At 45.7% G+C, this 22,875-nt stretch overlaps 1 protein-coding gene across 1 annotated transcript in view; it reads left to right on the plus strand.

The window, feature by feature from the left end:
• Positions 1 to 21,690, plus strand: part of ZNF326 (zinc finger protein 326) — a 72,114-nt gene extending 50,424 nt beyond the window's left edge. The window contains exon 12 of the mRNA XM_054721320.1: positions 21,401 to 21,690. Coding sequence (XP_054577295.1) covers positions 21,401 to 21,469 — 69 coding nt within the window. The 3' untranslated portion in view covers positions 21,470 to 21,690. The remainder of the gene's footprint in view (positions 1 to 21,400) is intronic.
• Positions 21,691 to 22,875: the final 1,185 nt, after the last annotated feature.

Here is a 22,875-nt window from a genome sequence, read left to right on the forward strand (position 1 = left end):
CTCGGAGAGAGAGAGAGGCAGGGATGATCAGAAGCTGCCGTGGCTGCTGGCGAGGCCCAGAGAGAGAAGCAGGTCTGATCCGCAGCAGATCAGACCTGCTTCTCTCTGGGCCTCTCCAGCAGCCAAGCCTCTCTCTCTCTCTCCAAGAGTTCATCAGTTCAGCCTGCTTGCCAGCAGCCTGGAGTGGCTGCTGATCAGGTGTGTCTCTCTGATCAGGCCTGGAGACGCTGACTGGCATAGAAACTGACCAATCAGAACCAAATCTGGTTGAACTGTGAAGGCAGAACCTAAGGTGGGGGCTAAGGAAGGGTTTTAAGGGCAACATCTGTTTAGTGTAAGGTGTAAGAAAGCGGTTCAATTTTTTAATGACCAGTTTGGCAGTATAGTGCATATGGCTGGCTATCAATCTGCCAAGAGCATCTCCTCCTGCTGAAAAAGGCTTTCCCTCCCATTTAAGCAGTCCTATCCTATATAATCTATCTATATTAATAAAAGGGTAATTTGCTAATTAGACCTGGTCGACCCACCATCTTCTGGACGTCTGACTTCCTTCCAAACAAAGGCATGGTGGTGGGGGGCAGAGGCAGAGGCAGTTAGGGGCGATCAGGCTGACAGGGGTGGGCAGTTGGGGGCGAGATCAGGCTGGCAGAGGGTTAGGGGCAATCAGGCCGGCAGGGGAGGGCAGTTGGGGGCCAGATCAGGCTAGCAGGGGAGGGCATTTGGGGGCGAGATCAGGTCGGCAGGGGAGGGCCATTGGTGGCGAGATCAGGCCAGCAGGCAGAGGCAGTTAGGGGCGATCAGGCTGGCAGGGGAGGGCAGTTGGGGATGACCAGGCTGGGAGGGGAGGGCAGTTGGGGGTGAGATCAGGCCTACAGGGAAGGGCAGTTGGGGGTGAGATCAGGCTGGCAGGGGAAGGCAGTTAGGGGCGATCAGGCAGGCAGAGGCAGGAGCGATCAGGCTGGCAGGCAGGCAGTTGGGGGCATCAGGCAGGCAGGCAGACAGGCAGGCAGGCAGGTGAGCGGTTAAGAGCCAGTGGTCCCAGATTGCGAGAGGGCTGTCCCCGATTGGAGAGGGTGCAGGCTGGGCTGAGGGAAACTCCCCTGCCCCCATGCACAAATTTCATGCACTGGGCCACTAGTATGTAATAATAACTAATCATAATTACAATGATTAGTTTTACATGTTATCCTCATGTAGTATAAATCATATTATCTTCAAAGAGATTTTGGAGGTTACTGTGTTCATATCTTGGAAATAAAAAAAATAGTTGATTAAAAAAATACTTTATGCTAATTATTGAATAAAACATGTCCAAAAACCAAATTATTGAGCTAGAATTTTGAGCTGAAGGATACTATCAGAATCTTATAAGGCCAAATAGAAAGTATGAGAAAATTTAAAAGACAAAGAAGATCCAGGTAAATGCCATCCATTTGAAATGAAACTTCAGGTTAGGAGCCACATGTATAGCGAATTCACTATTGAAAATCTACATATGTCAGGTGCATGGTAGGTGCTCAATAAATATTTTTGATGAATGAGTGAATATATTATTTGTGTATATATGAATTCCGGAAGATGAGAACACACAAAGTGAAGAAAAGAAATTACATAAAAGGGCACAATTATTCTGATGAAAGACTGACATTAAAAGGCTGGAGTACTGAGGAAAAATAAAAAAGGTGACATACACTTAAGATAAATTCTGATGAAGTTTCTGTAAACCCAGGATAAAGAGAAAAATCTTAAAATGTCTAAAAAGAAACAATTTGCTTATAAGGGGAAGAGTGACAATGATCTTAGACTTATCGGTACATTGGGATGCCAGAAGATACTACTTTTAAAGTTATAAGTGAAAATTGTTTTGAATTTGGAATTATGTTGAATCAAACTATAATTTTAAGAGTGAGGGCACAATAAAGGCATTTTAGCAATTCTGACACATGGAGGACTCAGAAATTAATTCAAAACTACATAATATGACACCAAACTATGTAATGAAAATGTTGACTTGGAGAAATGCACACATTTGCAATCGGAGTTAAGTATTTAAATATAGCTCTTTCAGAAATTACCAGATGAAGAGTTCAAAATTGAGGACACTGGTTTTGAATCATACAATTAACAAACTTTAATACAGTATTTCTTTTCAAATATGAAAATGACCATGATGTAGACCACAAAGAAATCATACAGGCTGCATCCTGTTACCAATAAGCTAGAAATTAACAGGTGGATAGCAATACATCAATACAACTCGAATCAGCTTTATAAAAGAAAACCTGTTCTTAGAATGCTTGTGTTTAAACAAAATTTTATGAAATTTTGAGAGAACTATTTTAGTTAAGCTGTTCCAAGTTACACAGAAACCTGAAATACCTTTCAATTTGGTCTCAGGCTAGCATACCCCTTATTTTAAAACTAGAGGCCCGGTGCACAAAATTCGTGCACGGGAGGAGGGATGTCCCTCAACCCAGCCTGCACTCTCTCCAATCTGGGACCCCTCGAGGGATGTCCGACTCACAATCCAGTACTGCTGGCTCCCAACTGCTCGCCTGCCTGCCTTCCTGATTGCCCCTAACCACTTCTGCCTGCCAGCCTGATCACTCCCTAACCACTCCCCTGACAGCCTGATTGCCCCTAACTGCCCTCCCCTTCAGGCCTGGTCACCCCTAACTGCCCTCACCTACAGGCCTGGTCACCCCTAACTGCCCTCCCCTGCAGGCCTGGTCTCCCCAACTGCTCTACCCTGCAGGCCTGGGTCCTGCCCAACTGCCCTTCCCTGCAGGCCCGGTCACTCCCAACTTCCCTCCTCTGCCAGCCTGGTCACCCCTAACTGCCCTCCCCTGTGGGCTTAATCGCCCCCAAATGCCCTCCCTTGCAGACCTGGTCCCTCCCACTGCCCTCCCTTGCTGGCCTGATTGCATACAACTGCCCTCCCTTGCAGGCCTGGTCCCTCCCAACTGCCTTCCTCTGCTGGCCATCTTGTAGTGGCCATCTTGTGTCCACATGGGGGCAGGATCTTTGACCACATGGGGGCAGCCATCTTGTGTGTTGGAGTGATGGTCAATTTGCATATTACTCTTTTATTAGATAGGATAGAGGCCTGGTGCATGGGTGGGGGCCAGCTGGTTTGCCCTGAAGGGTGTCCCAGATCAGGGTGGGGGTTTCCTTGGTGTGTGGGGTGGCCTGGGCAAAGGGCCTGTGGTGGTTTGCAGGCCGGCCACGCCCCCTGGTGACCCAAGCGGAGGCTCTGGTATCTGGGATTTATGTATCTTCTATAATTGAAACTTTGTAGCATTGAGTGGAGGTCTAGGCCGGCAAGGGCAGGCGGAAAGCTTGGCTTCCTCCATTGCTGGGGAAACCCAAGCCTCCTTCCTGCTCTCTGTGGCTGCAGCCATCTTGGTTGGGTTTATTTGCATATTTGCTCCTGATTGGCTGGTGGGCGTGACTTGTTGGTATAGTGGAGGTATGGTCAATTTGCATATTACTCTTTTATTAGATAGGATATTGTCCATCAAAGATAACTACAGACGTATCTCGGGAATAAATGTAAATCATTGAAGAAACATTAGCAAACTAAATCCAAAACAATTGTCATGACAAAGGAGGGTTTACTCAAAAAACACAACATAATGTAACTCAGCACATTTGGAAATCTATTACTGTAACTCTAAATTAGAAAAACATCATGTGATAATCTTGATAGATGCTGGAAAAACATTTTCTAAAATTTAACACATTCCAGATTTATATTTTGTCAGGCTAGGAATAGAAACTTCACTTGGCTAAGGATATCTACCAAAAATGTTCAGCAAATGTCCACATTCAAGTCAGAGAAAGCCTGTTGGCTATACATCAGTCACTTAACCCAAAGAAATAGAAATGTTAGGGAGGGACAACACAGCCATTATTTCAGGCAGTATGATTGTGGAGGCAGTACATTTAAGAGAATCAATTGGAAAACTATTAGCAGTGCAGTGATAAGAGGTATTTTTGTTTAAGAATTTACAAAATTTCGGGTGAGCCCAAGTGGCCCTGGGTCTGGGAGTGGCCAAACGTTCCTGGGTCTGGGTGAGACCGTGTGTCCCTGGATCCGGGTGAGGCCTCGTGCACCTAGGCCCGGGTGAGCCCAAGTGGCCCTGGGTCGGGGAGAGGCCAAGCGTCCCTGGGTCCGGGTGAGACCATGCGTCCCTGGATCCGGGTGAGGCCTCGTGCACCTAGGCCCGGGTGAGCCCAAGTGGCCCTGGGTCTGGGAGAGGCCAAGCGTCCCTGGGTCCGGGTGAGACCAGGTGTCCCAGGATCCGGGTGAGGCCTCGTGCACCTAGGCCCGGGTGAGCCCAAGTGGCCCTGGGTCTGGGAGAGGCCAAGCGTCCCTGGGTCCGGGTGAGACCATGCGTCCCTGGATCCGGATGAGGCCTCGTGCACCTAGGCCCGGGTGAGCCCAAGTGGCCCTGGGTCTGGGAGAGGCCAAGCGTCCCTGGGTCCGGGTGAGACCATGTGTCCCTGGATCCGGATGAGGCCTCGTGCACCTAGGCCCGGGTGAGGCCACGTGCCCCTGGGTCTGGGAGAGGCTAAGCGTCCCTGGGTCCGGGTGAGACCATGTGTCCCTGGATCTGGGTGAGGCCTCGTGCACCTAGGCCCGGGTGAGCCCAAGTGGCCCTGGGTCTGGGAGTGGCCAAACGTTCCTGGGTCTGGGTGAGACCGTGTGTCCCTGGATCCGGGTGAGGCCTCGTGCACCTAGGCCCGGGTGAGCCCAAGTGGCCCTGGGTCGGGGAGAGGCCAAGCATCCCTGGGTCCGGGTGAGACCATGCGTCCCTGGATCCGGATGAGGCCTCGTGCACCTAGGCCCGGGTGAGCCCAAGTGGCCCTGGGTCTGGGAGAGGCCAAGCATCCCTGGGTCCGGGTGAGACCAGGTGTCCCAGGATCCGGGTGAGGCCTCGTGCACCTAGGCCCGGGTGAGCCCAAGTGGCCCTGGGTCTGGGAGAGGCCAAGCGTCCCTGGGTCCGGGTGAGACCATGTGTCCCTGGATCCGGATGAGGCCTCGTGCACCTAGGCCCGGGTGAGGCCACGTGCCCCTGGGTCTGGGAGAGGCTAAGCGTCCCTGGGTCCGGGTGAGACCATGTGTCCCTGGATCTGGGTGAGGCCTCGTGCACCTAGGCCCGGGTGAGCCCAAGTGGCCCTGGGTCTGGGAGAGGCCAAGCGTCCCTGGGTACGGGTGAAGCCAGATCCTGGGTCCGGGTGAGGCCGTGCGCCCCTGGATCCATCCGGGTGAGGCTGGGTCCCAGGCCCGGGTGAGAACACGCGCCCCTTGGGTATGGGTGAGGCCACGTGCCCCTTAGTCCGGGTGACGCCGTGCCCCTGGGTTCGGCCGAGACCAAACCAGAGGGAGTCGGACCTCCGTTACCACCATTTGTCCACCATCCAGAGCTGAGGGGTCAGTGCTGACATGTACACATAAGGAACTACTGGACATCGAAATTGGGTCTCAAAAGAACTGTTGGTCCAGGGGGAAGCTCGCTACAGATTGATTCATTTGCCTGTCAGCATAAATATTATTGCTCGTCTCACATTCAGTTCTTATTAGTATATATCTAGTGACATATGATCTCGTTCATCTAGAGGAAATGATGAACAACATAGACTGAGGAACAAGAACAGAACCAGAAGCAAGGAGGCATCGATCGGACTATCGGGCCTCAGAGGGAGGATAGAAGAGGGTAGGGGGAGGGTGGGGGAGGGGGAGAGTTCAACCAAAGGACCTGTATGCATGCATATAAGCCTATCCAACGGTTAAGTTCAACAGGGGATTGGGGCATGCGTGGGGAGAGGGGTGGGATGGGAATGGGGGGATGAGGACAAATATGTGACACCTTAATCAATAAAGAAATTAAAAAAAAAAAAAAAAAAAAAAAAAAAGAATTTGCAAAATTTTGCAGCTTTCTATAGACCGGTATCAGACAATTGGAAATGTGATTTATAAATTCACATTTATAAATGTGATTTATAAATTCCCATTTGCAATAAAAATCTGAACTAGATGCTCTCTAAGAGTGAGTGGGGAAAGCACAGATCCCTATGAAAAAAACCTACATTTTTATGAAGGGTATAAAACAGCTGAATAAATAGCTAAAATATCCTGTGTTCCTGTTTGTAAAAACTCAGTTTTGTCCAGACATCAATTACCTTAAAATGAATTTATAAATTAATCCCAATTCCAATGGGATTTTGTTACTAGAATTAATGTTGGCTGTGAGAGCAAGTTAAAACTAACAGTAGCTTACATAAGATTGAAGTGTCTCATAAAAACTCAGGAGGGCAATATAGGGCTGGTGGTCCCCTTCCAGGTATCGGAAACGGATGCTCCTGGCTTCCAAACCTCTGATCTCCAGTGAGCCTGTCTATTCTGGTCAATGGACAGGAAGTGAATAATGGTCACATACCTTAACTTTGAGAACAGTTCCCCGAAATTGTACCTACGTTTCTATGTTAATTCCATTGCTTAAATTAAAACATGAACACTCCTGCCAAGAAGGCTGGGATTTGTATTTATTCTATATGCCCATGTTTCTAGCTAAAAAGCAGGGGTCCTATTAAAGGAAAGGGGAAATGGATATTAGGGTACTATTAGCCATACTAGAGGCCCGGTACATGAAATTCGTGCATGGGGGTGTGTGTCCCTCAGCCCGGCCGGCACCCTCTCCAATCTGGGACCCCTCGAAGGATGTCTAAACGGGCAAACATCCCTCTCACAATCCAGGACTGCTGGCTCCCAACTGCTCGCCTCCCTGCCTGCCTGATTGCCCCTAACCGCTTCTGCCTGCTAGCCTGATCACCCCCTAACCACTCCCCTGCCAGCCTGATTGATGCCTATCTGCTCCCCTGCCAGCCTGTTTGCCCCTAACTGCCCTCCCCTTCAGGCCTGGTCACCCCTAACTGCCCTCCCCTGCAGGCTTGTTTCCCCCCAACTGCCCTCCTCTGCAGGCCTGGCATTCCACCCCCCTCAACTGTTCTCCCCTGCAGGCCTGGGTTCCACCCCCCCCCCCCCACCCGCAACTGTCCTTACTTGCAGGCCCTGTTGCCCCCAACTTCCCTCCTCTGCCGGCCTGGTCACCCCTAACTGCCCTCTCCTGTAGGCTTGATTGCCCCTAACTTCCCCCCTTGCAGGCCTGGTCCCTTCCATCTGTGGTGGCCATCTTGTGTCCACATGAGGGCAGTCATCTTGTGTGTTGGAGTGACAGTCAATTTGCATATTACTCTTTTATTAGATAGGATATGCCATTCAAGTGACTCAGAAATTCATATGCGAAGTAACCAAGAAAAACTAAAAAGTACAATGATGAAAATTTGACTATGTTTCTTTCTAGAAACAAAACTACAATACTGTATCAAAGAAAAAAATCAAACAGATTAAAGGAAAAGACTAATAATATGTAGATATATGGTGTATAATAAAGATACAGTTTTAAATGATGAGTAAAGAAGTAGCCTGTGAATGAATTGGATTCAGAATAGCCACACTGGGGGTATCTGTCTATGTCACACTATACACAAAGATACATTTCAAGTGGATTGAAGAGAATGGTTAAGAAAACCAAAGTACATAAGTGCTAAAATGTAGAAAAATCATAATTTTTCGGTGCAGGTTTTCCTAAGCAAGATATAAATCCAAGGCGTGGCTCAGTGGTTGAGCATCAGGGTTTGATTCCCAATCAGGGCACATGCCCGGGTTGTGGGCTCGGTTCCTGGTAGGGGGCATACAGGAAGCAGTGGATCAATGATTCTCTCATCATTGCTGTTTATATCTCTCTTTCTCCCTCTCTGAAATCAATAAAAATATATTTTAAAAAAGTTATAGACCCCAGAAATCAGACCTAAGGAAAAATAACAACACATTTGGAACATGAAACGACTGCAGGGTGAAAGACCTTGAGCAAAGTTTAGGGGAGGAGACATTTGCAGTATGTATATATGACACAAAAGATTAAGTTAATAAAGAACTTCAGCATATCAATTATTACATTGATAAATATTCAGAGATTTATAATAGCCACTTTTGGTGAGGAAAATAGGCCCTCTATCAGATGGTGAATGGCTGAACAATTGTTTCATCTTATTTGGAGGGCAATTTGGAAGTAAGTAGCAAAATTTAAAATGCCCATACTAGATTTGTCCAGAGAGGAACCAAGATGGCGGCATAGTTAAACAACTAATCTGCTGCCTCACACAACAATTTCAAAAATACAACTAAAAGACAAAAACGTCTACCACCCAGAACCACGGGAAAGCTGGCTGAGTGGAAGATTTACAGCTGAGAAGAGAAAGGAGCACAATCCCTGAAAAGCTGAGGTACGGAGGCACTCGAATCGGGCCGGCGGCGGCGGGCGGCTGGGTGCGCGGCTTTTCTTCAACCCGCAGGGAGACAAGCTCCCGATCACTCTGAAATCCAGTTTCTGGGGACACTCGGGGGACCCAGACGCCTACGGGGAGAAGCTGGACTCTCGGCCATCGGGTCGGAAAGTGAGAGTGACTTTTTTGCAGAGGTGCGCCCAGCAATCATTGTTTACTGCGCTGGTGCGCGGGGCGCAGGGACTTGGAAACGGGAAAGGCAAAGACAGCTGACGGCAGCCATTGCCGTTGGCCACGCCCCAGCCTAGTGACGCCCTGAGACCCCGCCCCGCCCCGCCCCGCACATTCTACAAACCAGCCCAGGCTCCACAAAGCGGCTTTTGCATATAAATGGCCTGTTCTGTGGCAGCTTAACCAACTACAGCTCCAGACTGCTCCAAAACCGCCCAAGCAAAGGAGGAGAAAACTAGCCCTTGCTGTAGCTCCTGCTGGGGAACACACAGTACACAAGGGTACACCAAGAGTGTCCACCTCAAGTAACTGGGAGGCTGACCCGTTGAACCAATAGGATACCTAGTAGACAAAACTACCCTACCAACTCAGGGAAGCAGAGAATATGAGAAGGCAAGGAAACAGATCACAAACCAAAGAAATGGAGGAGAATAAGCGACTGGACATAGAGTTCAAAACCACGGTTATAAGGTTTTTCAAGAATTTCATGGAAAAGGCCGATAAATTCAATGAGACCCTTGAGGATATGAAAAAGGACCAACTAGAAATTAAACATACACTGACTGAGATAAAAAATATTATACAGAGACCCAAAAGCAGACTAGAGGATTGCAAGAATCAACTCAAAGATTTGGAATACAAAGAGGCCAAGGACACTCCTTCAGAGAAGCATGAAGAGAAGAGAATTCAGAAAGTTGAAGATAGTGTAAGAAGCCTCTGGGACAACTTCAAGCGTACCAACATCAGAATTATGGGGGTACCAGAAGAAGAGAGAGAGCAAGATGCTGAAAACCTATTTGAAGAAATAATGAACGAAAACTTCCCCCACCTGATGAAAGAAATAGACTTACAAGTCCAGGAAGCACACAGAACCCCAAACAAAAGGAATCCAAAGAGGACCACACCAAGACACATCATAATTAAAATGCCAAGAGCAAAAGACAAAGAGAGAATCTTACAAGCAGCAAGAGAAAAACAGTTAGTTACCTACAAGGGAGCTCCCATACGATTATCAGCTAATTTCTCAACAGAAACCATGCAGGCCAGACGGGAGTGGCAAGAAATATTCAAAGTGATGAATAGCAGGAACCTACAACCAAGACTACTCTACCCAGCAAAGTTATCATTCAGAATTGAAGGGCAGATAAAGAGCTTCACAGATAAGAAAAAGCTAAAGGAGTTCATCACCACCAAACCAGCATTATATGAAATGCTGAAAGGTATTCTTTAAAAAGAGGAAAAAGAAGAAGAAAGATAAAAATTATGAACAACAAATACATATCTATCAACAAGTGAATCTAAAAGTCAAGTGAATTAAAAATCTGAGGAACAGAATAAACTGGTGAACTTAATATAATCAGGCATAGAATGGGAGTGGATTGATAATTCTCAGGGGGAAAGGGGTGTCTGTGTGGGGAGTATGGGAAGAGACTGGACAAAAATCATACACCTATGGATAAGGACAGCGGGGGGGGGAGGTAAGGGAAGAGGGGGGGGTAGGAACTGGGTGGTGGGGAGATATGTGGGGAAAAAGGAGAAACAATTGTAATCTGAACAATAAAGATTCATTAAAAAAAAAAAAATAAATAAAATGCCCATACTATCTGATCCCACCTATAAACAACTATTCATTTGCCTGAAATCACAAATGCCTGAAATACACATGAATGCAAAGATACGTTATTTCATAAAATCTAAAATGTATTGAGGCTAATGCTTTTTTACAATTACCAGAAGTTGTAAAAAAAAAAAAATTTTTTTTTTTTTACACAACAAATACCCTGTGGCCAACAAGCAATGGTAAGGTGCCATCAATTGTAAGATGCATTCCATCCCAAATATAGTAAAATGTGGGGGCAGGCGGAAAGTGTCTTAAGAATTGCTGAGGCAGGGTGCATCTATAAGAATGGTCTTCCCAGCATTATTTGTAATAATGAGAAATTGGAAAGAGCCTAAATATTCAGCCATAAGGGGAATAAATATGTATAGTCCTAACAATTGAATATTTTAGCCATTAGGGAGAATGAGAGAGATTACTATGCTTTGACATAAAAATATCCCAAGATTGTGAAGAGGAAAAAGGCTACTTACAGTAGAATGTACGTTTTAAAGTTTTACTTAGGAAAATTATATATGTATATGTAACTATATAAATTCCAAACTATTTGTATAGAAATGCATAAGATAATTGCAGAGTATCTTTATAGTTATGAGTATGCAAAACACTTTATTCTTGTATTATTATTTTATTATTTTTTTGCATTACAAGTGTAAACCTACTTTGCCCACCCCATATACTTATGCATACTAGTATATATAAAAGGCTAAGTGGCCAGTAGGTATGGTGCGCATTGATCACCAGGGGACAGATGCTCAATGCAGGAGCTGCCGAGCGACAGCAACTTTGCAGAGTGCCCCCTCGCTCTCCCGACCCCTTGGGGGGATTTCAGACTGCCCGTTTCGGCCTGATTCCCACAGCCAGGCTGAGGGACCCCACCTGCTGGAGGGACCCTGCTCACTCTGCAGAGGCCCTTTGAGCCCAGGCGCCGTCCAGGTGCAGTTGGCCAGGGAGGGACCGCAGGAGGTTGGCTCCAGGGCGTGTCCAGCCCATCTTGCCCAGTCCTGCCCCGCTGGCCACCTTCTAATGAATTGCCTTTCAATGTGCACAAATCCATGCACCGGGCCACTAGTACAAAGTAAAAAGTCTGAAAGGAGACATAGTGTTTGCAAGTGAGGAGGGAAATGGCCTCCAGACAACTCCAGGGTGAACTGGAAAATGGTGACTTTTTAATCTTTCTGATTTTTGTCTTTTAAACAATAAGGATATAATCATGCATCATGTTTATAAATATTTAAGAAGGATCTGGAAAATATAGGATAAAGAATGAAATGAAAAAACACCTAGAATCCCACCACCAGATACTAGCACTGCTAACAGTTTCTTGGATTTCCTCCCAGACCACATTTCTTTGCAGCCAGGTGGGTGCCGGTTCTGATCCTTGAGTAGGAGAAACAGCAGAGGAGCCAGTTCTGGTGAAGGTGGTGAATCCATCTGGGGGCATGTGGAGATGGTATTGCCTGTGGGACAGTGAGATGGTGATAGCAAGTCAGGAATGGGACACGTGGGCATGGAGCTTAGGGGAGCTGACCAGCAACTCACAGTATTAACACTTTCTCTTTCAAGTGATGAATTTGAATATTCGTGTGTCTCACACAAATAAAAATGGAACTCCTTGTGGCAGCAGATCTTGCTCCCCTGCTGTAGCATCAGAAGTAGCATTTTCTAGTTTTGACCCTCTTGGGAAAAACGTTTAAATGAAGAAAAGCCTGTTTTTTCATCTACAAAATGAAGATCGTGTTACTGTCCTTGCACGCTGCTACAAAAATTAAATGAGTCTGAGGAAACTTTAGCACTGTCCGGAATGCTTACTTGGCTCTCAGAATTGCTTCAGTTTTCCTACTGTTACCTACGTATCACAGCTAATGTATTTATCTTTAATTAGCAATAAAAGAGCAAAGGAAGTATTAGCTTGGGAAATCCTTATATGAAATTAACACAGAAATTTAGTTGTTGTTTTTTTTTTTTCAAATTCATTTTTGACCTTTCATAACTTGTTCTGTCGATTACATTATAGCTACTCATTACTCTATAAAGTTGGCCCAGGACTTTGGTCAAAATGAACAAAATCACGACCTGATAATCAAAAGGAAGTAAGTCACAAATGTCTCACCTCACAGAGCCAATTATAGTTATTCCCAATAACTTTTTCCTTTGGCATCGGAGATCCTCAACTGACGAGGATAGTAATAACCTGCTCATGTTAGAGCTCCAAGCTCAGCCCGACAAAGAGTAACAGAACTCCCCTCAACTGGGATTTGAATTGCTCGTCAGCACCGAGGTCACTGTCACTGTTAAATGACAGATGTTTTCCTGAAAATCCCCTGCATCTCTTCCTGTGACAGGAAGTTCAGCGCTGGCAACAGCGGGGTGGTGTTCTTTAATAACTGTTAACTTTATTCTTTAGAGAGTTTGCAAAGATGTCCTATTGCTCCGGGAGGACTCCCTCGACACCCACGCCTGCATTTTCCTTTTGCATAATGCCTACAATTTAGAGCCAACAGGCTCCCTGTTGCATAGCTCCTGAACCCTTGGTTCAGTATAACCAAAATACTCATAAATCTCCCTTTCTTCCAGTAGCTTTCTGCAGCAGCTGGGGTATGACAGCCTTGTCCCTGATCTGTAATTCCAGACAACTCCAGGGTGAACTGGCAGACCAATCCAAAGCTACTACGTCAGATAAAGTGATGCTGTTTGCACAACTCAGTGTCCTCAAGAGATATTCATGTAATACCCCCAATTTGTATTCTGCATAAAACTCCTTTTACAAGACATAAACTTCCCATAGGGAGCAAACGTAGCCAGCTAAAAGATGCTGAACATATGACTGTGTAGTGTAATTTTAAACTCAGAAGGAATTGGCTAAGCCTTTTCCATCCTAGGAGCCGAAAGCTATAAAAGAACCCACGATTTCTTTTTTAAGTATAGCATTCTTAATTTTGGGATTCTAATCACGCCAAGTTCTAATTCTAATCAAGCAATGCTAGTCATATGACGGATTAATATAAATATTTGAATTGTATATATCTTGAGATTTAAGTACTCTACTCACATTTATCACAAACATTTAATTGATTTATTATTTGGACTTAATTGACTTACATTTGAAGCAGCTAATTAAATGATTTCTATAGTCACATTAATTGCATTAGAGAAACTTTGACTAAATGATGTATTTGTGTTTTTACTTGCATGATACTTCCTAATTCTCCTCTCATTCTCGATCAGGGATTCTCCATCGTGGCCTGTTAATATTTCGGACTGGAGACTTGGTTGTGGGGGCCTCTCCTGTGCCTTAGAGGGTGTTCGGCAACATCTGAGTTCTCTACTTAATAGATTCCAGTGGCACACTCAGTCATGACATTCATGGACGGATGTCCCCTGGGAGGCAAAATTCGGCCCCGACTGAGAATCATCAGTCTAGATAAAAGTAGTTGGCTGTGGGATTTGAATTCTAAATGTTCTGTTTGGAGATATTGGGATTTTTTAAAAAAAGCCAACTTAGATTCAGCAATTCTAGGAAGTATTCCTGGGTTTCCTTGACCCTCTCTTCCTCTACACACAGATAAGCCTTGCTCTAGACCCATGGTAGGCAAACTGCGGCTCGCGAGCCACATGCGGCTCTTTGGCCCCTTGAGTGTGGCTCTTCCACAAAATACCACGGCCTGGGCGAGTCTATTTTGCAGAAGTGGCGTTAGAAGGAGTTTAAGTTTAAAAAATTTGGCTCTCAAAAGAAATTTCAATCGTACTGTTGATATTTGGCTCTGTTGACTAATGAGTTTGCCGACCACTGCTCTAGACCTTTCTCTCTTCACTCGATGCTCTGGGCCTCTGCTTTCCAGAAAGGATATTGTTTTCTTTGTTCCTGTGTCCAGCTAGCACAGTGCATGGCACAAGGAAGAGGCTCAAAAAAATGAACTGGCTGGAAGAATGACTTTTACCCATTATTTTTCTCTTGGAAGTATATGCCTCTAAATACAGACCTTTGTTTAAAATAACAGATGTGTCCAGCTACTTTTTGCTTTGTGTCATCTGTTTAATTTTTCTGAGCCTGTGAGACTTTATTTTCATGATGCATTATTTATTCACCTAATATATGTTGAGTGCTTTACTATGTGCCAGACACTCATGCTAGGAGGGGAAGATGCAGTTATGAACAAAATGGGCACAATTCTTGTCCCTAGGAGTCTTACAGGTTATTTAAAAGCAGTTACAATTCAGGAATGACCTACTTACTTAGGTCTGTCAGACAACACTGGTTTCCTAACAAACAAAAAACATGGAGGGCCAAGAAGCCAGCTCTAGAGACACGGCACACAACAAACATGTTGTATGGACCTCAGGGAGACCCTTCTGCTCCGGAGACCCTAAATGACTCCGAGCTTTCCCCACACCCCGGGAGAGCAGAGGAGGAAGTGTGGTCAGAGGGGGTGGGGTTATTGCTGGAAGTAACAGGAGGCAGTGCTTCTGCTCTTTAACTGGTCTCTTCCCAGCAAGCGCCTGCCAGGAGCCTGGAGAGTCAGCCTTCCAAGAAAGCACAAGATTTTGAGTAAGAAAAACAAAAGTGCTGAACAGCTTTCTTCCTCTGGTTACAAACGTTTCCCTACATTTCATTAGGATTAATCACTTGTTTGTGGGTACTGACTAGATATAGTAACAAATGTAATTCCTGTTCTGCTCTCACCTGTCCCTACTTGCTCACTAAGTTACTCTCTGGGGTTATTTTTTAAAATATGTTTTATTGACTTCAGAGAGAGGAAGGGAGAGGAGAGAGAGAAACATTAATGATGAGGGAAAAAAAAATCACTGATTGGCTGTTTCCTGCATGTTTCCTACTGGGGATTGAGCCTGCAACCCAGGCATGTGCCCTGACCAGGAATGGAACTGTGATCTAGTTCATATGTTGATGCTTAACCATTGAGCAACACTGGCCAGGCAGGAAATTTTTCTTTTAATCCAGAACTGGATCCTTGGCACTTAGAATGGTGGCAGCACTCAATAAATACATATTGAGATAACTAATCAGCCAATCAATGTTGCCACAAATGCACAAGCATCTTCATGGGTGAGCAGAGATATGTAGCAAAATGGGAAAGAACAGGTCATCCTCCTCTGTATCGTATTATATTAGGACTAGTGTCCCAGTGCACTGATTCGTGCACATTGAAAGGAAATTAATTAGAAGAAATATTTTAATATTGCTATTCGCCCTTTCTCTATAATAGAAGTGTCAACCAAATTCACGATGGACAATGACAGATGGAAACACACGCGTGCGATTGGCGCCAGGGAGAGCTTTATATGTATTATGCATGTGCAAGTCAACTTAGCCTTTTATATAATAGAGGCCCGATGCACAAAATTCATGCAAGAGTAGGCCTTCCTTCCCCCGGCTGCCGGCACCAGCTTCCCTCTGGCAACCAGGACCCAGGCTTCCCTCGCACCCCCAGCTTCATGCAAAAGATCGTCCGGAAGGATGTCTGGTCTAATTAGCAGACATCCTAATCAGACAGGTCTAATTATGCTTTTATTATTATAGATTATTATAGATAAATAAACTTGCTTAATTAGACCTGCTTTCTGACTTAGCTAAACTCTTTCCAGCCCAGTGAAGCACCCCAACTTCTCTTTCAGGTAATTGTCAGCAACACAGCAGTAAATATCAACACAAAGCAGATTATTATTGTAGATCACGCAGGGAGAACAAAAGGTAAAATATTTAACTGCAGCATTGTTTGACTATATTCTGCACAGTGAGAAAACCTGTAGTCATTTTCAAGGTCCACCATTTCTTTCTTCTTTTCAGTTGGGTCAAATTTCTAAGCTTTCTAAATCTCCGTTTTCTGGCTAATGAAAAGAAAATAGGATTCTACTGAGTCTCCTATCTACCTACTCCAGGACTTCTGTGAGGATCAAATGAGATGAGGCATGGGAAAATGCTTCACAGACATTTGGTTAAAGTATAAAATGTTTCTACCTGTGTTCCTGGGCTGAAGAAACTCCAAGGAGGCTAGTCACTAGGGAGAGGAAGCGGGTGTTGCTACATGACATTACCTGGCGTCCACAGCAACCATTTCTGGGCTGGGCTGGGCTTGGGCCGAATTTTGCACCATGGGGTCTTGGCAGCATTCACTGTGATTTGGTGGGGCCTATGTCTCACTTGGGGGAAGCTGAGTGTTGGTTTGTGGGCACCAGGTCCACGGTGCCATTTATTTTTAAATGGCCAGTGTGCATCATGGCACCTCCTACATTGAGCGCCTGCCCCTGGTGGTTAGTGCATGTCATAGCTACTGGTCGGACGGACACTTACCCTTTTATATATATAGACTAGAGGCCTAGTGAACGAAGATTCATGCACTCGGGGTGTCCCCCAGCTCGGCCTGTGCCCTCTCGCAGTCTGGGACACCTCGGGGGATATCCTACTGATGGCTTAGGTCTGCTCCCCTGTGGAAGTGCACTGACCACCATGGGGCAGCTCCTGTGTTGAGCGTCTGCCCCCTGGTGGTCAGTGCATGTCATAGCGATCGATCATTCTCAGTTGTTTCACTGTTAGGGTCAATTTGCATATTACCCTTTTATTATATAGAATAAGGTTTCTCAACTTCAGCAACATTGACATTTGACCAGATAAATTCTTTGTTGTGGGGGCATCTTGTGCATTGGAGCATGTTTAGCAGCATCCCTGGCCTCTGCCTACCAGATGTCAGTAACATGCCTCCCCAACGTAAGACAACCAAATTGTGTCTAGACATTTCCAAATGTTCACCTGGGAGCAGCATCTCCCCTGGTTGATAACCACTTTGTTAGAAAGATCCAAAAGCAGGGAAACTTGGGCACCTATGTCTTACAGATTTTTTGGAAATATAGTATGTTTTGGTTGTTTTTATAATAATGCTGCATAATCTACCCCAAACTCAGTTGCACACAGCTATATATATATATATATATATATATATATATATATATATATATATATATATGTATATATTTGTTTTTCTCACTCATGTGCCTGCAGTCTGGCTGGACTTGTGTTGATCTTGGTGGGCTCAGCTAGATTTGACTTCAAGGTGCAGATTTGATCCAGGTCTGTTTCAAGTATCTCACACATTCTCCTTGGATCAGTGGCTACCTGAGTCATGTTCCTGGTGAAAAAAGACATGCAAAAAGGCAAGCACCATCATGCTGGCATATTTCAAGCTTCTGCTTTTGCTGTATTCCCAAATGTGTCATTGACTAAAGCAAGACATGGCCAAGATGAAAGCCAAAGGGCAGGGAGACACACCATCTACAGTGGGAGGTAGAGGGGATCGCATATTTATTTGCTGAATGGTAATCCAAACTATTACACAGATCTTTCCGTTTAAAAATATTTTTATTGATTTAAGAGAGGAAGAGATAGAAACATCAATGATGAGAAAGAATCAGTGATCGGCTGCCTCCTGCATGTCCCCTACTGGGGATCGAGCCCGCAACCCGGGCATGTATCCTGACCGGGAATGGAACCATGACCTCCTGGTTCATGGGTCAATGCTCAACCACATAGCCATATTGGCCAGGCATAGGTCTTTCAGTTTTAATGCACAGTTTTCTATTTAGACATAAAACCAATAGAGAATAGAGCAGAATGATAACCACACCTTGACAATGAAGGTTTTCTTATTGGGTCCTAGCTCTTCCCCAGACTCCTCCCACCTTGGTTGGTTCACACAGCTGGTAGATAGCAGAGCTGTACTTCACACCTGGTTCTATCTATCTGATCCCAAAGCTTGTGCACGTGACTCTGTTAATGAGTCGAGTTTAAGTGATGAAGCATTTTTAAGATCATGGAATCCACAGAACTTGTTAGACTCTCAAACTTAATCAGTTACTTGAGCTTGGGAAGTGAGTGATGACCCTGAAATTCTGCTATCTAGTAACATTTCATATTTTTATTAATTTATTTACATACTTACTGAATAACACATATAATGCACTCTGCTAGGTACTATGTGTGAGAGGCATAGAAAGTGACAGTGATACTGCACTTATGAAATTTTCAGTCTAGAAGGGAAACTAAATATGCATAGGAAGAGAATAAAAGTTAGAAAGTGATACATATTAGACTGTGAGATACACCAGGCTGGAGGTCATTCTGTTTTGGTTTGTTTGCCTTTTAATATTCTTGTACACAATAGGAACTCAGAAAAAGAGAGCTTTGTTCCAGTTGAAGCGTTTAGGGAAGACTTTGTGGGAAAAGTGGCTTCTAACCTAGGGCTTGAAGGATGTAACTGATTTGGACATGAACTGGGAGTACTGAAGGTGGTGAGGGGAAAACATTCAAGGACGAAGGATCAGCAGGAGCAAGGCACAGAGGAAAAGCAGGGAGTGTCTAGGGAACAGCGCGTGCTTCCACGTGGCTGCAGTGTAGGGCATCGTATAGGTTGTGGAGCCGGTTGGTGGCAGATCAAGGAGGGAGGTCCCTGAATTGCCAGAGAAAAGGGTTTGGATTTTGTCCGAGGCAAGAGGGAGACTGGAGTAACACGAGCAGAGCTGTACTTCAGGAAGATAAATCTGTTAGCAATTTTAAGATGTATTGGAGACTGCAGTTAAAAGGTTAGCGTAACATTTCAGATAGAAATAGCAAGGGCCCAACGAAGGCCTAAGCCAGGGTGACAATGGAGAGAAAGCAATAGATCTGAAAAATGTTAATAGGGGAAGACAATGCCTGCGATTCATTTGATGCCAGGGACCAGCGAGAGGGGGGAAAAAAAAAAATCAAAGATGGGGTAAGTACCATTAAAAGAAATCAAGCTCACTGAAAACTGACTGGTTTGTGAGTAAAAGTCCCGTTTGGTTATGGTCGTTCTGAGTTCGAAGGCGTTGTTGGCTGTCCAGGTCTGAGCAAAGTGTGGGTGGTGAGGGCTGGAGATTCCCCATCAGCAAGACGTGATGCTGAAGTGCAGGGCTGTGCCAGGGAGCGCACGGATGGCGCAGGTTCTGGGAGCCAGGCCCATGGTGCCCTTCTGGGGATGGAGCCCACAACCTGGTCATGTGACCTGACTGGGAATTGGACCCTCGACCTCTCAGGACATGGGACAAAGCTGACCTGCGTCTCGGTAACCAGGGTTCAGTGTTCAGATAATATTGGTCTTGACACGATAGAGGATGTTTTTAGAACCCCTACGTTTTGGGGTGTATGTGCACGTGTGTGCCTGCGTGCGTGTGAAAGGTACTGTCCTCCAATGATTCATTGATTTCCAAGCCTCTCTGAAGTAGGTTTTTTGTTTGTTTGTTTGTTTTGTTTTGTTTTTTAACAAAGCAGCTAGCCACCGGCTGCTCAGCAACATATTTTATTTATTATTTTTTTACATTTGTAAAATTATCTTTTTTTTATTGATTAAAGTATTACAAATAGTAGTACATATGTCTCATTTTTTTACCCCCAATTGACCTTCCCCCAGCCTCCCCTATGCCCTCACCCCCCTCCCAGTGTCTTGCGTCCATTGGTTATGCTTATATGCATGCATACAAGTCCTTCCGTTGATCTCTTCCCTCCCTTCCCTCCAATCCTCCCAGTCTTTCCTCTGTAGTTGGTCTGTTCCATGCTTCTCTGCCTCTGTCCGAAGTAGTTTTTATAGTGGACGGTAGAGGGCAGCAGAGCCCCACATTTCACAGGAAACGCAGGTCATACCTTCGGAAGGTTCTCTTCGCCCTCCTGCATCTTTTTTGTTAATGAAACCATATCCCCCTTTAAAGCTGGAGAACATAATTTGTTTCCTAAGTTGCTATCTTTGGGTACAGAGCATCTGAAGCTTTACTTTGGGGGAGCCTCTCTCCAAGCTGATTATTCACCGGTGATGGGGGGAATGGCATTAGACTTGCAATGGGGTACATCCAGTGATGACTCCGTGCATAGGAAGCGCTTGTAAATGGTGTCGCCATCTGATATTTGCTGGGGAAGCCGAAAAGAAGAAGAAGGAGGGGAGAAACCAAGATGGCGGCATAGGTTAAACACCTAACCTGCAGCCGGGCACAACAATTTCAAAAATAGACTTGCAATGGGGAATTTTTAGCTGGAGCGTTAACTCCATCCTGAAGACTATGTTTGTTTGTTTTAAAGAAAATAAATTAGGCCCATCTTTTAAGATACATTTTGTATTATAGTTACTGTCGTGGTAAGTGCAGCTTACAGTCCTTCTTGCTGCTATTGGCTGGGTTTTCTCAAGTAAAGCTGACCTGAGATAAGGGAGGGCAAGGAAGCCACACTCACAAGTATAACCTGTATTTCTCTGGTTTCTAACCTAACTCACTGCTGCGGCCCTCTAGTCCTTTCCAATCCGTCATTTTCCGTCTTGGCCTCCATCTACCATCTAGTCTGCCTGTGAGGCAGGAGGCACAGATCGGAGGCTTCTCATTTCTGTTCCCAGGGCCTGGCTGTGCTGTCTCCCACCAGGTGATGTCACTGCTGGTCCCTGAGCTCTGGGACCTTCCGTGGCCCTGCGTACAGAGCTGCGGGACTTGCTTCGCGGTGCTATGCTTTGGCACCGGGACAAAGGCCACATCTACCTTGCACATCACTGTATCCATAGCACCAGCACTCTGCCTGCTATGGAATAGGTGCTTGATCATTTTTTAAAAAGTGTTATTGAAGAAGCACCAAAGACTTTTCAGCTCAATGCCTTATGCGATTTTAACTAAACATTAAAAAAACAACAACAACCCAGTTTGTTTTAAAAAGTGTTATTGAAGAAGCACCAAAGACTTTTCAGCTCAATGCCTTATGCGATTTTAACTAAACATTAAAAAACAACAACAACCCAGCCTGTTCTTTTATTTGAAATTCTTCTCTTTCTCAGCATTAGATATGTGTCCATGGCGGTAAGTACAAAAGGCAAACTCTCCTGGGTTCCAGGAAGAAGGTGGGGGTGGTGTGCAGCGAACTGGGTGCTCAGTGCCGATGGCTGAGTCGGGACAGGCCTGTGGCAGGGATGTGCCCCAGTCACATGACACTGTTCCGCCATTCTTTGATTGTGCCGTCGCCCTGAAGCCTCCAGGCTTTGTTCATACTGTTTCCCCTTTTGGATGTTCTTCCTCTTTTCTGGTTCAGGAACTTCTTTTATCCTGCCCGATTTTTCCTTTTTCCCTCGTAGCATTTATCACTTTCTATCAAATTATGGCGCTCACCTGTCGTGTTTGTTGCCTGTTCTCCCATCCTCCCAGCAGGTCAGCTCCGGGAGAGCAGGGATCCTTATGTGCTCACCCGTTGACCCCAACCACCTGGAACACTGCTGAGACCAGAAGAGCTACTCAATTTCCCAAATGAACAAATGGATCCTTGAAGGTCCGATTCACGTGTCATGCCGCTGCCTCAGTGAAGCCGTCCGTGTCTGACTTGTGCTCTCAGTCCTGGAAAAAGCGTGTTTATCTGCCCTCTACGTTACCATAGCACTTTGTTTGTGTTCGTAGTATAGCACATACCCCACCACGACCGTTGCTTTATATTTCAATAAAAATGATAAAAAAATAACAGAATATTAATTGGAAGTTTTTTTAAAAAATACGTTTTTATTGATTGTAGAGGGAGGGGAAGGGAGAGAGAAAGAGAGAGAGAGAGAGAGAGAGACAGAGAGAGAGAGAGAGAGAGAGAGAGAAAGAGAGAGAGAGAGAGAGAGAGAGAGAGAGAAGAAACATCGCTTGGCTGCCTCCTGTACACCCCCTTCTGGGGATGGAGCCCACAACCTGGCCATGTGCCCTGACTGGGAATTGGACCCTCGACCTCTCAGGACATGGGACAATGCTCAACCAACGGAGCCACACCTGCCAGGGCTAACTTGGAAGCTTTGAGGCACCAGGTGCAATGAGAATAAAAATTCAGCCGAAACCGGTTTGGCTCAGTGGATAGAGCGTCGGCCTGCGGACTGAAAGGTCCCAGGTTTGATTCCGGTCAAGGGCATGGACCTTGGTTGTGGGCACATCCCCAGTAGGGGGGTGTGCAGGAGGCAGCTGATCGATGTTTCTAACTCTCTATCCTTCTCTCTTCCTCTCTGTAAAAAATCAATAAAATATATTTAAAAAAAAAAAGACAACAAGAATAAAAATTCAAAGTCAGGTACCATCCAAAGATAGAAATTTCCATGAGCTTCTTGACTCTTAGAAAAAACCCCCACCCCCATTGTGGACATTGAAGGATGAAGACCGTGGAGATGGGGGGCTTGGTAAGGAGGGCTTCTCCGAAGAGCAGTGCGTGGGCTCTCCAGCCACCCCCGGAGGAGCAGGCAGGGGCGCTCCCTTCAGCTGAGTCAGGAGAGGGGCCTCGGAGGGACTCGGCGGAGATACGTGTCTCTAGCACTTCCGGTCACACGCGGCTGCTCTCTGAGTCGTGCCCAGAAGAGATAAAAGGCGAACACCGGCTGGCCAGCAGCTCCCACAGCAGAGCAAGGGGCTGCTCCTGGGTTTGTTGCGGGGAGTAGAGCGTTTCCCTGAGAGCAAACGTGAGCCGTGTGGGGGCCAGTCCGGAGCCATTTAAAATCTTTCCCAAGATTGCTGCCTGGAGGTTCCTCCAGGAGAGCCAGAGAGAAAAGGGGTGGCCATCCAGAGGAATACACACATTCCCTTTGTAAGAGGAAGAGTGGTCAAATATTCCTATTTTTGTGTGTGTGTGTGTGTGGGGGGGGAGGCTTTGAAGAAATTGTGAGACA

Source organism: Eptesicus fuscus, chromosome 9 (genome assembly GCF_027574615.1).
Source record: "Eptesicus fuscus isolate TK198812 chromosome 9, DD_ASM_mEF_20220401, whole genome shotgun sequence".
NCBI lineage: Eukaryota > Metazoa > Chordata > Mammalia > Chiroptera > Vespertilionidae > Eptesicus > Eptesicus fuscus.